The 17,354-nt window shown below is 46.0% G+C and overlaps 1 protein-coding gene across 1 annotated transcript in view; it reads right to left on the reverse strand.

Moving 5' to 3' along the window:
* The window catches only part of Selenoi (selenoprotein I), a 41,771-nt gene extending 25,019 nt beyond the window's left edge, over positions 1-16,752 (reverse strand). Inside the window, exons 1-2 of the mRNA XM_057775795.1 lie at positions 16,568-16,752; positions 169-237 (exon numbers count right to left, since the gene is read on the reverse strand). Of these exons, the coding sequence (XP_057631778.1) occupies positions 169-237; positions 16,568-16,624 (126 nt within the window). The 5' untranslated portion in view covers positions 16,625-16,752. The remainder of the gene's footprint in view (positions 1-168; positions 238-16,567) is intronic.
* Positions 16,753-17,354: the final 602 nt, after the last annotated feature.

Below are 17,354 nucleotides of genomic sequence, written 5' to 3' on the forward strand. Positions count from 1 at the left end.
CTGAGGACACAGTTCTGTGTGGACCACTGGGGCAGCAGGTACGAGGCCTTAGGGTCAATAACAAGATCTGCAAAGAGTAAACTGAGAGTGACAGCAATAATCTCTGTGAGATGGGTTAAAGTACTCAAAACTCGTTTCAACGAAAATGCACACCATTAATAATCTTACCTTCACTATAGTGTTCCAAAACGGATGCATGACATACAGAGAGAGCGGGTTGGTATCCAAAGCACTGTACTGTTGAGAAATGAAACATTCAGAGTTAACCCTTACTCACTAAAAACTGACAGCATTTCTTAAATAAAAACAGTGCAAAGAGAGCACATCTACTTATACGCTATTCCCTCTAGACAACAAACTAGAGTAAATGGGGCAAAAGTGTTAAGCAGCCAGGTATTACTTTATGGCAGGAGGCAAAGGCCACAGAGAATGTAAACAGGCCAGCCCAAAGCGCGGAGTTTACCCTAATGTGGTTGTTTCATTCACAAACACCAAGTCCAAACTGCCAGGATTGTCACTCGTTCATCCTTTCCCCTCTCAATCAACTGTATAATGTAGTGGCGTTTCCGTAAAGACATTCACAACATGGACCAGGGATAGAGCAGAGGGGCAGAGCACTGAGGCGACACTTTTAAGAGAAATGAAAAGGATATGTGCACACATTTTCATTCTTATAGTTACTATACAGAATAGGCAATATGCATACTGTCTCCATTAAATAAAGACCAGGCACCTTCTCAATCTCCTACATCCCTGTTAACCTCACATACTCTTACTGGACAATTCTGAGTGACCTTTCTCTCTTAGTCACCTGTGAACTAAAAGTGATAGCCCTTAACTCAGAGGACTATCATAAAGATTTGGCAAGTTAAGAATACACGCAGCCGGGCGGTGGTGGCGCACACCTTTAATCCCAGCAGTCAGGAAGCAGAGGTGGGCAGATCTCTGTGAGTTTGAAGTCAAACTGGTCAAGAGGTAGTTACAGGACGGGCTACAGAGAAACCCTGTCTCGAAAAACCAAAATAATAATAATAATAAAATAAAAATCACCTAGCCAACGTTTGGGAATTCCTGGCTGTAAGTTCAGCATATACATAAAATGGGTTTGGGGGTCTGAAACCTGGACAATGAAACGCTCCTCAGAACAGCGGTCAAATGTGTTTGAGATGGCATGTCTCAGGAGGATTCTAGGCGTCACATGAAGATATAGGCTGCGCAACAATGACATTAAGAAACACCTCCATCTACAGAAGGAAGCAAACTACAGGATACAGGAACGGCACTTGAGATACTTCGACCATGTTATGAGAATGAATGATAGCACTGCTTGGAGGAGTGCACAGGATAAGACAAAGAGGAAGACCCAAAAAACGCATAAAGGAACAGACAGCATAAAGGAAGACTGGAACCTTGGGTATGACAATAACAAAGCATCTGCCCAGGATAGGAACAACTGGAGAACCGCCATAAAAGGGCTGCCCGTGCATGCTCAGCATTGCTGGGCATAGATGATGAAGATGATGACACATAAATAAGCAGTAAACAGTCATAGCTAATATTTTAATATAGTTAATACAACCGACACCTTATTAATTAACATAATTAATACCTTAATATAGTTAAGATCAAGTTGTATCTATGATTTTTTAACACATTTAAAGTCAATAATGTTTAACTACTCCAGGCAATGGTGGCACATGCCTTTAATCCCAGCACTTAGGAGGTAGAGGCAGGCAGATCTCTGTAAGTTCGAAGCTAGCAAGTTGCAGGACAGCCAAGGCTACATGGAGAAACTCTGTCTGAAAAACCAAAAAAAAAAAAAAAAAAAAAAAAATGTTTACAACTATACAGCCAATATTTTCTTTTTCTTTCTTTTTTTTTTTTTTTTTTTCTTCTTGAAACAGGGTTTCTTTGTAACCACCATGGTTGTCCTGGAACTTGTTCTATAGACCAGGCTGGCCTTGAATTCACAGAGATCCGCCTCCCTCTGCCTCCAAAGGGCTAGGATTAAAGGTGTGCACCACCAATACCTGTTCAGCTAATATTTTCAATGCCTCCAGTACTAAAATATGAACAAAACAGAAACTGAAAATGATTAAATATGGTTAGCACAGGCTTAATCAGTAACCCAAATTTCTACTCAACAAATTCTTTGTGTGACATTCTTCCACTTCTCTAGCCCATTATGAACAAAATGGAATAAGAGACTTGATGCAGGGAATAAGATGATGGAGACATGGCCTGCTTGTACTGGCCAGAGTCACACCCCGGGGCTATCTCCAGACTCTCGCAGACCCTTTCAGCAAACTGCGCTGTGATGAGGCTTTGACCCACACAGTGCATAACAGACATCACACAAGAGAAGCTCCACAGAAAGACGGCACCTGCACTGACAGCTCACCTGAAGCCTCCAGGCCTAGGCATCTGCAACTCCATGCACAGATGACTCAGTGGGAGTGTCCTGGCCTCCACTTCACAAAGTGTACCCAGACCATGTGATGGAGCCAGGGGGCCAGAAAAACTGGAAAAGCACCCATTTCAGGCCCATCTGCTGGAAAGGACGAAGGCTGGAAGAAGTTCAAGTGAGAAGGAAATAGTTTGAGGCACAACACGAGTATCTAATGGGCACAGTGTCCAAACCTCCATCCAGTCAAAGAGCCTTGTTCATGAACAGAGTAATTTTCAATTAGAGCCAAGAAAAAGGGTTTTTGTTTTGTTTTCTTTTTTGAGACAGGGTTTCTCTATGTAGCTAGCCTTGGCTGTCCTGGAACTCTCTAGACCAGGTTGGACGCAAACTCACAGATCCACCTGCTTCTGCTAGGGTTAAGGCGTGTGCCACCACTACCAGCTCAAAGAAAGTCTTTAATGGATAACATTTCAGTGTGAGAAACCTCTTTTTACAGTCTGACATTTTAACCTCCACTCCAGAAGCCCAGAATAAGTTAAGAATAATATAAAATAAAGACAAAAGGGCCATTTTACGTTCTACAATTCTAATTTGATATTCAATAGTAGTCAGTGAGCTCAAGTATCCTATAGTCAGATTAGTGTACAAGTCCAGGGCAGCAAACAACAGCCCTACACAACACTCAGTGCTCTCAGCCTACACCCGTGCTTCGTACGGCCACACCATTTAAACAAATCTTAGCAGTCCTATGAGTCAAGAGGAGTAAGAATGACAAGACTTCGCCATGAGGAAAAAACCAGCACACGCTATTAAAGGTGTTAACTGAGCTGGACATAAGTGTTGACTCATGTTTGTTAAATACACTTTGACTTTGCACCGGGATGTTTTGGTATACCCCAGAGAATGTGAGTTTAGTCAACTCATCAAATAATATCTGGCTTACTCTGGCTCCACAGTCTACAGGGTCTGGAAAAGCATTAGAGACCAGACTCAGATTGAGACTATTTCCAAGGGAACTACCTAAAGGTGACCTAACCTAGAACATGTCGGATCCACAACTGAGCAGTCTGAATTACCTGGCTTTTTAAGTGTTTTCTGTTACCAAGAACCAAATAAAACTTACCCCTTCCGGAAAGAGGGCAGTCTGATGCTAGTCAGCTTTTCTATACACTAATAAATCCTCAAACCCATATCTGAATCCTGTGTTTCAATTTGCTCTACAAAGTTAAGCAGAGGAGAGCCTAAATAATAGGCCTTTAACTAACTGGCAATAGCCTTCCCTGTCATGGCAACCTGTCCTTCATCTGTTCCCATACATGCGCCTTTTATGGCTCCTCTTCGAACGTCTTCGGTCTTGTTTGCCTCCTAAGTGCAGTTCACTAGACCAAGGGTTGGAAGGCTTTTAGTTAAAAGTCAAATAAGAAACACTGTAGGCCTTGGAGATTAATAATGGTTTCTGCAACAAATATGCTGTAGTACCGTTGAGAGAAAAGCAGTCACTCAAAATACATAAGCAAATAGGCCTAGCCTTGTTCTCTACAGCTCCACTCACCAAAGCAGGTGTCAATCCAACACAGCGGCTGGCCGAGGGCAAAGGAAACTGAAGTGGCGCCGGGATGACTAGGAGCCTCTGGTCCTCAGCAAGGCAGGCTCCTGAGACACTTCATGTCCTCTGGCAACCGTTTCACACCACAGGCTTCAGACACCTTAAGTCACCTGGCTCCTAGGACCGGCACATACGGGCCACTGGTCACCCTGCTCTACAAAGCATAAGACTGCACTGGCCATCTCAACACTTCATCTTGCTAGAGTCAACTCACTTTCTACACTTCCCCAGATAGTTTTTTTTTTTTTAAATACAGATTAAATTGCCCTAGAAAGTTGTGTGCCTTCAAAACGCTCAGCATCTAAATCTAAGTCATGCTAATAACACCATTCCTTAGGTCTCATAAAAATGCCAATTGAGCCAGGTGGTGGTGACGCACGCCTTTAATCCCAGCACTTGGGAGGCAGACGCAGGCGGATCTCTGTGAGTTCGAGGCCAGCCTGGTCTACAAGAGCTAGTTCCAGTACAGGCTCCAAAGCTACAGAGAAACTCTTTCTTGAAAAACCAAAAATAAATAAATAAATACATAAATAAATAAATACATAAATAAATATTCCGGTTGAAGTCAAGCTTCTTCTAGGCCACTCCCTCAGGATGGCTATTACATTACATCTCATCATTTTTATTTGCATACAGAACTCTGTAATGTCATCTAAAACAATTATGCCTATCTTACAGTGAGAGATTTTCACAGTCTGAATGAAATCCACAATATTCTAAGCAATGTTTTGCCTAAATCAAAAGCTTTTCTTATATTTCAATTTGAGTTGGGAAACAAAGCAGATTCACCCTTCCCTCCTCCGTAGGCTACAATATTCATAACTACCTGTGCTCCCTGACAGAGGCCATGCTACACCACTGACAGGAGAATAATAAAACCAGTGTTTGGTGAGCTCATCGAGTCCATGTCTAGTATGAGATAGGGTGCAGGGAAGAACAAGTACACATCATTAGGCAAGATAAGATAAACGATGAGTCGTAAACTGTGCCACGGGAGAGGGCAGCAGAGCAGACAGGAAGGAGGCCCTATGGGAAAAGAGCCAAGCCTGGAAATGTTGCCACACATCAAGAAATATCCAGAGCGATCAAAGGCTGAGAAAGAGGGATTCTCCCCTAGCATTTTAGAGACGGTGTGGCCCTCCCAGGACCTTGGTTTTCTAGCCCCTAGAACTGTGAGAAAATAAATTTATGTTGTCTAAAGCCACCCTACTGCATAACAATTCCCATGGCATCACTAGAAACCCAATGAAGATGTGACCTACACCCCATTACTTAGTCGAAGTCAGATCAACTGTGCCCTAGAAGGTGAGAGGGTAGTCAATGTACACACACAGAATCAGACCTGAAAGACAATGTTTCTACAGAGTTCACAAATTATCTGAAGCTCAAAAAGGAAGCCATGGACTATGGGCTAGAGAGATGACTCAGTGGTTAAAAGCATGTACTACTCTAGCAGAAGACAAGAGTTTGGGTCCCAACACCCGCATCAGGTGCAGGTGCTCCGGTGTGTGTATGTGTACCACATGGTGCGGGTGCTCCGGTATATGTGCACCACGTGGTGCGGGTGCTCCAGTGTGTGTATGAGCACCACGTGGTGCAGGTGCTCCGGTGTGTATGTGCACCACGTGGTACGGGTGCTCCAGTGTGTGTATGAGCACCACGTGGTGCAGGTGCTCCGGTGTGTATGTGCACCACGTGGTACGGGTGCTCCGGTGTGTGTATGTGCACCACGTGGTGCGGGTGCTCCAGTGTGTGTATGAGCACCACGTGGTGCAGGTGCTCCGGTGTGTAGGTGTGTATGTGCACCACGTGGTACGGGTGCTCCGGTGTGTGTATGAGGACCACGTGGTGCGGGTGCTCCGGTGTGTGTATGAGCACCACGTGGTGCGGGTGCTCCGGGGTGTGTATGAGCACCACGTGGTGCGGGTGTTCTGGTGTGTGTATATGTGCACCACGTGGTGCGGGTGCTCCGGTGTGTGTGTATGAGCACCACGTGGTGCGGGCGCTCCGGTGTGTGTATGAGAACCACATGGTGCGGGTGCTCCGGTGTGTGTATGAGCACCACATGGTGCGGGTGCTCCGGTGTGTGTATGAGCACCACGTGGTGCGGGTGCTCCGGGGTGTGTGTGTGTGTGTGTGTGTGTGTGTGTATGAGGACCACGTGGTGCGGGCGCTCCGGGGTGTGTGTGTGTGTGTGTGTGTGTGTGTGTGTGTGTATGAGGACCACGTGGTGCAGGTGCTCCGGTGTTTGTGTGTATGAGGACCACGTGGTGCGGGTGCTCCGGTGTGTGTGTGTGTGTGTGTGTGTGTATGAGGATCACGTGGTGCAGGTGCTCCGGTGTTTGTGTGTATGAGGACCACATGGTACGGGTGCTCCGGTGTGTGTATGAGCATCACGTGGTGTGGGTGCTCTGGTGTGTGTATGAGCACATGGTGCGGGTGCCAGTAGACTCAGAAGAGGGCACTGGATCCCCTGGAATTGGAGTTACACGTGGTTATGAGCCAACCAAGTGGATGCTGGGAACTGTATCTGAATCCTTTGCCCTTAACCACTGAGCCACCTTTCCAGTTCCCTTGCTAGCAATGTTTTAACTTTATTATGGGAAGCTCCCTTTACTGGTGCCCTATTAACAGTACCATATTGTATTTGTATTGTTTTGTGTCCAAAGGACAATTTTATTGGTTCCCTCACTTAATATTATAAAGTATACACGACAATGTTAATTGCCACTTGACAGACTCTAGAACCGCCTGGAAGATGGGCCTCTGAGCATGTGGGGAGCATGTTAACTAAGGTGGGAAATGTCGTCTCAATCACTGGCCATTCCCTGGGCAAGGAACCCTGAACTGTAGACTGAAGAGCACCAGCTGAGCAGCAATAGCATCCAACCCTCTTCTCCCGGTCCTGGATCTGATGTGTGCAGCTACTTCCAACCCCTGCTGCCTGTGAGGCAGAGTAAGTCCTTTGTCCTTTAAGTTGTGTTTGTCAGGAGTATTTTATCCTAGCAACATGAGGACTATCAGTCTCCCATCTTACAGATAAAGAGGCTATAAAACCAGATCAGCACAGCTGATAAATGGGAAGGTCTAAGTCATACATCCTGAGTTCAATAAGATTAGTCATCTTAGAACACTCCAGTGAAACTGACCACCTTGCTGTGTGAGCTGGACTATGCTGTCTTGACAAGAGCCATAAACTCCTACATCAGTGGTTCTCAACCTTGGAGTCACCATCCCTTTCACAGGGGTTACATATCAGATATCTTGTATATCAGATACTTATATTACAATTCATAACAGTAGCAAAATTACAGTTATGAAGAGGCAATGAAATAATTTTATGGTTGGGGTCACCACATGAGGAACTATATTAAAAGGTCACAGCCTTAGGGAGGTTGAAAATCACTGTCCTAAATTCAATGCACTAAAATTAGAAGCTCTCCCAATATAGATTTTTCTCTCTCAATGTATGGTACACACATCTCAAGGTGATTCCCAATGAGTCACACCCTTGTATCTCCTTGATGGGTCATTCTGCTTCCCTAAGGGTAGAACCCATGGCTTGCTTCTAATCAAGAGAACACAGCAAGGATGATGGATGTCACTTTCTTTTCTAAAATGTATTACAAGCAGAAGTGTGAAGGCCAGAGGTCACCCTCTGGTGCTATGCCTCAGAAGCCATTCACCTTTCTATTTTGAGACAGAGTCTCATAAAGGAACCTGGCTCACTGCCTAGGCTAAGATGGTTAGCTAGTGAGCCCCAGGGACCCATCTATCTTTGTCTCAATACTGGGTTTAAAGCATGGCCCACCAAGCCTAGCTTTCTTGTATGAGAGCTAGGAATCTTAACTCAGGCCTTCATGTACTTTATCAGCTATCTTTCCCAGCCAGAGAGGAGGCAAGCTGAAGCCTGCTAACACATTCTCAGTACTTGGGAGGAAGAGGCAGAAAGAGATCTAGTAAGAGGCCCACCTGGGCTACACAGCAGATGCTACCTCCAACAAAAAAGACCTCAGCAGCAGAGCCCTTGCTAGTATGGACAAATCTCTGGATATGACCTTCAATACCACAAAGGAAAAGAGGAAGAAAAGAAAAAGAAAAATCACAGTTACTTGATGTTTGAGAGCTGATGTATACATACTAGAGTAAGATGATGTCTCCTTCACATCCATTTCTTGTGATATAATTGAATATTTCTTTGATGCAGGTAGTTCTCAACGTGTGGGTCTCAAACTGGACACAAAGCCAGATCTATAGCATCAAGGCCCCAAGAGTGGGCCAAGGCAATCTGCCCTTTTTATTTATTTACTTGTTTTTTTGGTTTTTTGTTTGTTTGTTTTTTGGAGAAAGGATTCCTCTGTGTATCTGTGGCTGTCCTGGAACTCTGTAGACCAGGATGACTTTGAACTCAGAGCTCCACCTGTCTCTGCCTCCAGAGTGTAGAGATTAAAGGCATGTGCCACCACGCTAGGCTCAGGACCTGCCTTTTAACAAATCCTTCTGAAGGGAAACTCAGTGCAAATTTGATTCATGACTGAAGGAAAAGCCGCTAACAAGAGCTTAGTGGCCTACAAAGACACCTACATGACATTGTAAGCAAAAAGCAAATATAGTTTTAATAAACACCAAGTACCCATTAAAAGCCTACTAAATGCAAGAAAGCACTGTGCCACAATCAAGAAACAAAAATACTAACTGTAAACTTCAGATGTGTTTGGCGGGGGATATGAACCCTAAACAAAGCTCCTGCAGTGTCTTTGTGGCTATGAGGCTCTAAGAACTGCACCCACAGACAACGTGACTCAAACAGTAACGAGCTCTCATTTCAGTGAGCACTGCCATTTATATCTGCTAACAAGTCAGACCAGACTGGAGAATCACAGCCAGGGAGAGATGCACAAGCCATGATGATGAGCAGGTCCACCTCAGGGAGGGAACAGAAATACTTATTGAGGAATGGCATATCAAGCATATGATAAATACATAGGCCCCTGTAGATTCTTGCATAAGAGAGTCGTATTTGAGGAAAAATACTTATTCTGCCTGATGTATTATGTATATAAAAACATGAAGAAATCTAAAAAGGCCACAGAACCATAGGATGATCTGACACATGGGCCCTTCCACATCCATCATTAATCAAGAAAATGCCTCAGAAACTTTCACCTACAGGCCAATCAGAAGAAGCCATTTTCCCATCTGAGCTTCCCTCTTCCTGGATGACTCTAGTTTTGTGTCAAGTTGACAAAAAAACACCAAGGTTTCTGTGTAGATTGGGACCCTGGATCCCGGGTGTTTGAGAAAAAGCATCATGTACTTCAAGCTGGGCTCTTACTGAGACCCTCTGAGAGTAAATAAATGTGGCACATGCCTCAATTTATTATCTGCCCTAGAGAAGACACTTCATCGTATAAAGCACACAAGGGCCTGAGTTCAATTCCTAGCACCCACAGAAGAAAGCTATACCTGGTAGCACATAAATGTTACTTGGTATAACCTCAGTGAGGTGAGCAGGCTGATTTTGAATGTTACAAGCTCCTTAATGTGAATGGCAGGTTTCAATTTTTATATGCTTAACACTAAACACTATATACCAGGCACTTAGCAAATATTAACTCATTCAACTTTGAAAATGATCCTGTGATGTAAGAACTATCAAATTTCACAGATGAGAAAAGCTAGAGCGATTGGATTGTCTGTTAAGGACCACACAATAGAATGTGCATACTTTTACTTAAATATTAGTCCCAAACTATTTAATAAAAGTATCTTTATTCTCTGAGCTGTGAGCAAAACATTGTCCCTTTTTATCCAGCTTCACTTTCTGTGTCTTCAGTCAACCACAGGAAACCCTGTTCCTGCCCAGTGAGGTAGGGATGTGGGATCTCCCTTTAGTCTGCACATCCACACCACACACACTACCACCCACTAGTCATTGGGTAGGGGCCAAGGTTTAGGGGTTGAGTACTGTGGGATCACATTGTTTATACTCAAAGATCATACTCCCCAACTCCTATGTCACTCAGCTCACCACTAGGCACTGTGTGTCATGTGATCACAAGAAGGCTAGAGTGAATATTTTGACAGAGATCAAGAGAAGCCATGTTACTGGAATGTTTACTAACGTATATTGCTGTTATCAACCCCTTGCTGTACCTAAATTACAAACGAAACTTTGCCATAGGTTTGCTTGTCTCTGCAGCAAAATTACATGATAAAGTTGTGTTACCTCAGGGTTGAGGTATTCACTGAATGTCCTAGAATATATCCCAAGCAGACAAGGGGACTACAAGACTCAACTGAATGCACAACCAGCAATACACCCACCTGTGCCACTTTGGTTTCCACTGTACATTTTCTCATCTGCAAACCACTAGACACATATCCAGCTAAGCATTTACTAAAGGTTATTATCCCAATCTTACATCCTGCGTACAAAACACAGCCAGTACCAACAAGGAATAGCTTACACTTCATTCCTAGGTTTAAGAGGCAGCATATCATGAAGAACACAAACTCTAGATCCAACCCCTGGTGTCAAATCTCAGTCCACTGCATTACAAGCGGAAGGAAGGCTTGGGTGTTCCCTCCACACAGCACCTGAAGACGAGAACTTTTTCCTGCTCCTGCTGAATCTCTCCCCTGACCGACAGAACCTCCCCACCCACCCTCCTTCTGCTCCTTCAGAAAGATGCCTTTCTCTTCTTCTTGCAGAATAGAGTTCAAGAGACATTTGAAAGGAAAGGAAGGAAGGAGGGAGGGAGGGAGGGAGGGAGGGAGGGAGGGAGGGAGAGAGAGAGAGAGAGAGAGAGAGAGAGAGAGAGAGAGAGAGAGAGAGAGAGAAGAGAGAGAAGAAGGAAAAAGGAATGAGTGAATTGGAGACATGCTCTTGCTATGCTGCCTGGGTGGTTTTGAATTCCAGCCTCAGCCTCCTGAGTGCTGGAATTACACGGATGCATCAGTACACCTGGCAACTGTTTATCTTTACCTAAAACCCCTAGAGTATTTCCAAGGCTTATTAATGCACATACTAGGAATAATCTCATCAAGGCAACTAAGGTCCCACTGATGATGAGTTATTCTTGGGTAACAGTTGACATCTAGGTATTGCCATATTTACATCTAAGATGATATTGCAGACAGTCTGCAGTCACAGTAATCAAAAATCAAAAGATCAATAATTTCTCATACTATTTCTACTGAGGTTCAGGAAGCATCCTAGTCTTTGAAATTACAGAAACTGTCTCTAACAGAGGACCACTCGTTTACAAACGATGGTGTTTTGTTTCTTTTTGTTCTTTTGAGACAAGGTCTTGCTATGTAGCCTAGGCTGGCCTCAAATTCTTGCTAATCCGCCAGTTTCAACCTCAAAGTGCTGAGATGACAGGCATGTGCCCAGATTATAGGCTTGAGCGTTCTTTAGAACAATTAATTTTGTTTTAATTTCTAAGTTCACAAACTATACTTATTCATGTGCCCCCATCCAACCAAAAATGCCCTCCCCAAAAGGTTATTATAAAGTTATAGGGCCTGTCATCACAGCACTTGGGAGGGACAGGGACATCCTTGGCCACATAAGACTTTGAAAAAAGATTGGTCTACAAGAAACCCCATTACACACAAAAATAATAATAAAGGAACTTTAAAAAAGAATTTTAAAGCATTATAATACAATACTTCACAAAACCCTGCCTCACATGACAGCTACCTCCCTCACCTAGTCCACCTACCTACCAGATCCTGAGTCACTGGCTTCTCCTTACCTTTTATGTGCCCCTACCCAACTCCCAGCACCACCCCCAGCTACTCATCCAGTTACCATGTTCTGTCAATCTTAAATCAGGGATGGAAAAGGTCAAATGAACAAAGAAGACCTATATGCGATGCGTGGGCCAGCAGGGACACGGCAAACTGGAGAGCACATACTCTATTTATTTATTTATGATTTGGTTTTTTTTTCACTTTCTTCTTGCTGTTTAAGACTGTTTCATAGTCTCTAGGATGGCCAGAAACTTGCTGTGCATTGAAGCTGCCCGCGGTCTTCTAGTCACCTCCTCAAAAATGTCAGAGTCATAGAAGCATGTTCCTCCTCACCCAGTCATCTACCCCCCTCCTTTTTAAGACACAGTCTCATTATGTATCCTTGGTTAGCCTGGATCACTACGTAGATCAGGCTGGCCTCTAACTCACAGGAACTCATCTGCCTCTGCCTCTCTGCGCTGGGATTACAGGCATGTGCAATCACACCCAGCCATACACCTTTTCAAAAGAAGTTAAGCATCAAGGCTGAATAAAAGAGGAAGTTCAAGGATGGTGTTGCCCAATGTTCTGATTTTTCAAAAACATCTGGAAATCTGGACTTTTGAGGAAAAGATTACTTTTTAAAACAAAGTAAGAACAAATTAAATGCATCTGCTAGATAAATTCAGTATGAGCTTTCCAACTGTGACCTGTACTTTTAGAATCTCGTCGCCCTTGCTAGGTGTGGCAGCTCATGCCTGTAATCCCAGAACTAGGCAGGCTGAGGCAGGAAGAACAGCAGTTGGAGGTTAGCTGGGCTACAGAGCAAGACTGTCAGGGAGAAAAGGAGGGAGGGAGGGAGGGAGGGAGGGAGGGAGGGAGGGAGGGAGGGAGGGAGGGAAGGAGGGAGGGAAGGAGGGAGGGAGGGAGGGAGGGAGGGAAGGAGGGAGGGAAGGAGGGAGGGAAGGAGGGAGGGAAGGAGGGAGGGAAGGAGGGAGGGAGGGAGGGAAGGAGGGAGGGAAGGAGGGAGGGAGGGAGGGAGGGAGGGAGGGAGGGAGGGAGGGAAGGAGGGAGGGTGCAGACCTGTCATCTCAACACTCTGGACATCAAGGGAAGAGATCATGAGCTTAAGGCACACTGGGACACAGACAACCTCTATTCCCTCTATTCCTGTAATATCCAGGCCTTCAACACTTCTTAGGTAGGGATGTAGTTATTTATTAGCATCAGAATCACTTGGTGGGGGTAATCACTGCCCTGACACCAAGTGATTCTAATGCCAATAAATATGGGCCACAGACACTAACCCACAGAACAAAATTACTCCTGCTCTGTCAGGAGCCTGCCTTCCTTGCCAGTTTCATCTGCCATGCCACCATTATACTCAAACACCTTATTTTGTGGTTCTCAGAAAACCTCTCCACCATCCGGCATCTCCTGGCCCTTACCTGACAGGGTGCCTTTCCACTTTTACACTCTCTCTATGCAGTTTTCCCCTTTCTAGACTGCCCCTGCCTTCACCTCCATCACCTCTGAAGTCTTTCTCAGTCTAACATCCACTCTCACACTATCAGCGCACGCTGCCTCTGTCCTTCCCCACAGCACCTAGAACTTAGGATCTGTACTCACTGTTTAATAAAGGTTTGTTTACCTGCCCCTATGCCGCCCCACTGGGCTCTTTGAAGTCAGGAATTTCAGCTTAGTTGAAATTGTAAACCCCAGTGTTGTGCCTGATGCAGGCATGCCTGCCGAATCAATAAATTACACGGTATGGCCCAGGAAGACCGAGGCCAGTTTGGATTCTGGTTCTCTGGCTTTGCTATCAGGAAGCAAAGACAGTTTCTCTTTACAACTTCTGCACTGTAATAGTAATAAATTCACAATAACTACAGCCCCGTATCAGGCTGTTGTCATCGGCCACGTTAATTAACTACGAAATAGCAGGAGCCAACCCCTGAAATTCTACTCTTGAGACTAAACAAAATCTAGCTCATTCCCCCCCCAAAGCGAAAGGATACAATGTGACACCAGCTGCAACACTATAAATTAAAATGCGGCCTGCCACAGGTCTGACTAAGCAAACAACAGATGACCCATGAAGGTATAGAGTCCCTCGGCAGTAAGTGTCCGTCTCATCTGAACAGGAGGAAAGGGAAAGCCGTGAGTAGAGGAAAGGCGCGTGAGTCTCATGAAGGTGGAGTATTTCACCACAACGTCTGAGGCTGCTCTTAGGAACAATGGCATTCTCAAATTGGCACATTCATATTCAAGGTGAAAATTCAAAACAAGCCTTCCAGTACCCACATGTACAGCTCCCTTTGCCATACTTAAAATTCTTCCTTTTCTCTCCATTTTCATTCCTTCAGTATTTACTGGGCAGCTCTGTGGCTCAGGATGCTGTGGAGACACTGATCACGTTGAACATGACAGCCACCAGCCCCACCCACCTAGAGCTCCTGTCCTAACACAGAAAGCAGACTTTCACCTAAGTATGACACAAACTGCCGAACAGGACTGTGTGAAACACTCTGCCAGAAGACGCGAGTACTCAGAGAGTACATAAAGCAGAATCCAGCCCAGGCTTCTTCTGTACTGAAAACCACCCCTTTCTTGCCACAGAAACCTAACTACCTCCTTGTGTGCACCCCTCTTGGCGGTGATCTGTGCATGCGCCAGGTTTCCACATGTGGCTCTCAGATGCGCCTCTAGGGACGATAAAGAAATTCAACTGGTTCAAAAGCAATTTTTTTCCACCAGCTGTTCTAGGAGTATCATTTTTTTCCCCTCTGTATCTTCTGGCTAGATTAGAAAAGGTCACAGCAGAGAATAAAAACTTCTCTAAGTGTGGTGACTGCACATTTGGGGGTGGTGTTTTAGCTCATGAAGCTGTGAAGCATGTGCTCTCTGAAGACCACACAATGAGAAGGGGATGAGAAAGACAAGATTTCTGTGTACAATGCACAGGCCAACAAAAGTAAACACATGAATTTTTTTTCCTTTGGGTACCTCTGATTCATTCTTTTAATATAAATGTGGTATGGTTTTGAGCAAAGAACCTTCTACTAGAAGAATGATAAGGTAATAAATTCGTATTTAATTTTGGGGCCCTCCCCCCAAAAAAGCCTCATCATAACTAAAATGACATCAACAAACTATTTTGGTGAATGAACGCTGGGGCACTTGCTAAACTGACCTTTGTTTTCCAGGACGATAGGAAACCTACTTTCAGATACAGGAACTGAATCAGATAAGGGAGGAGGGGATCGCCACTGAAAACCACAATGAAATGTCTGATAAAGCAGGACTCCTGTCTAGCAGAAAATATAATCCTAGAGAAGGTGGTAAGGAAAACAGGGTTCACTAAATAAATACAATTGCTTTTTTATAAAAACTTGCTCTAGGCTGGGCTGTGGTGGTGCACGCCTTTAATCCCAGCACTTGGGAGGCAGAGGCAGTGGAGCTCTGTGAGTTTGAGGCCAGCCTGGTCTACAAGAGCTAGTTCCAGGACAGGCTCCAAAGCTACAGAGAAACCCTGTCTCAAAAAACTCAAAAATAAAAAATAAAAACTTGCTCTAAATGTCAGGCTCTAGTAAGGAGAAAATATTTTAGCTGTCAACCTTTATAGAGTGCAGCATAGATACTGAAAGAGCGGGAGCTAACGACACAACAGGAGGCATTAAAAGCCCTCTGCAGCACAAGTTATAAGGCTCCGACCAAAGTTAGGCTCTGGAACTTCTCCCCAGGTACAGTAAGACAAGTCACCACCTCAATTCAAAATGGTATAGTCCGATGCTGCTTCAAAGAGGGATACCCTTGGGCCTTCTAAAGCCCCTCGGGGTTCAGTTAAACAAAATTAAGATTCCCACCCCCCGATATTCATTCATTGCACAAATGCTTGCTAGATGCCAACTGTGCAGTGTAAGCAAGCCCTGCGCTTCAGCCAAGCCACGTTCTAGTCCATTCGTGAAGCACATTAATTTCATAAAGGAACAGGTTGCCCTCAGGAAGGCATAGCAAAGATGAAACACTAAAGCCCATTATTTCAGGCGAAGATGACAAGATGGCCAGTGGCTCCCTGGTGGGAGTGCTAAATCAGGGTGAAAACCATCATTATTTCCTGGGAGTCATTACGTGTCAGACACTTTTCAACCCTATACAATCCGCTGAGCACTTGGGCTACGAGCAGAAAGGGGTTTCAACAAACAGAAACTTGACTTTGGCATCGGGTTTCTATGTACTCGAAAGCTCGCGCGCTCTTTGCACTACACAGTTCCTTCCAGTGCATAATGTCTCAAGCACCACGCCAGCGCCCGCGCCACGAACCACAGTGGAAGCATCTTTCCAGGGGCAGGGTGGGGCGCATCTGCATCAAGGCCTGGAAAAGTCACTTCCCCTCCCTCAGCATCTGCCACGGGACCATCCGGATCTCCGAAGTTGGAAGCACTGACAGGCAGATGGGAAGTTCATTCAAACGAAGCCCAACAAAAGGACACCGAAGGGAACGGCCCCTCTCTAGAAGAGGCTGAAAAAGCGCAGCCCTGACAAGTAACAAGGAAAAGGAGAGAAAGGAATTCTCTCACTCTCTCCGGGTGCTCTAAGGAAAAGGCAGTCTCCCGTGGGGTGCGGAGCCCGGGCGGCGGGCCTAGGATGATCCCACGCTCCCTGACCGCGAGCTCCCCTAGGATCCCCGCAACAACGCCCGCCGGCGCGCCACGCGGCAGGCACAAGGTGACACGGACCGCGCCGGCCCCTCAGCCGCCAGGGCGCGGCCGGGGCGAGGGGGAGAAGGGCAGCCGCCCGCCCTCCCGCTCTACCTTGTACTTGTCAAAGCCGGCCAGCTGCTCCGGGCTCACGTATTCGTAGCCAGCCATGACGACCCGAAAACCGAACGCCCACTCCGCAGCGGCAGCGACTCTCCGCGACTGGGAGATGAAACACGAGCAGCGCACGGCACCGTGCAGGGCTGAGAGAGCCTGGGCTGGTAAAGAAGGTAGAGGCGCGCTCCTCCCACCGCGCACGCGTAGCCGACCCAAGGCGCAAGCGCAGCCCCCCGCGGCTCCCGCCCACCCGGTACGGACACCGCCCTTCGCACGGCCCGCCTCCAGGACCGATTCTATCCAATCGGCATGGGCTGCCCAATGCCAAGTCCCGCCTTCCCACTGTCTTCGTCGATTCATTTGCTGGAGTCAAATTAGGTGAACTGAAGTAAGAGGAGAGGTGAAAGGTCACCTTCCCAGCAGCCTTTGCTCTTGTCTCTGGTCTAGGACCCTCGGGGTGACTGTGTGGGCTTCCCTTATAAGCTTGTGGTCTGGGTGAGTGTGTGCGCGGAAGCGCGGGAAGAAGGGCGGGGCCGGCTGCCTGCCGCGGCGGGCTACGAGCTCCTGGAGCCTCTGGAGCCTGAGTTGATGATGCTGGGCGAACGGGAGACTGGGAGCGGTCCAATAAAGGGACTTAAAAAGCCATCGGAGTCCATCCCCCTCTGGTCGGTGTTGCTTGTGAACTTTGGACTGCGTCGTCAAAATTGCACTGGTTCAATCCGGTGCGAATTCCAATTGCTTAAATCTCGACGATCTCCCATAAAACCATTAATCTCTCGGTTTC

This window comes from Chionomys nivalis, chromosome 1 (genome assembly GCF_950005125.1).
Source record: "Chionomys nivalis chromosome 1, mChiNiv1.1, whole genome shotgun sequence".
Taxonomy (NCBI): Eukaryota; Metazoa; Chordata; class Mammalia; order Rodentia; family Cricetidae; genus Chionomys; species Chionomys nivalis.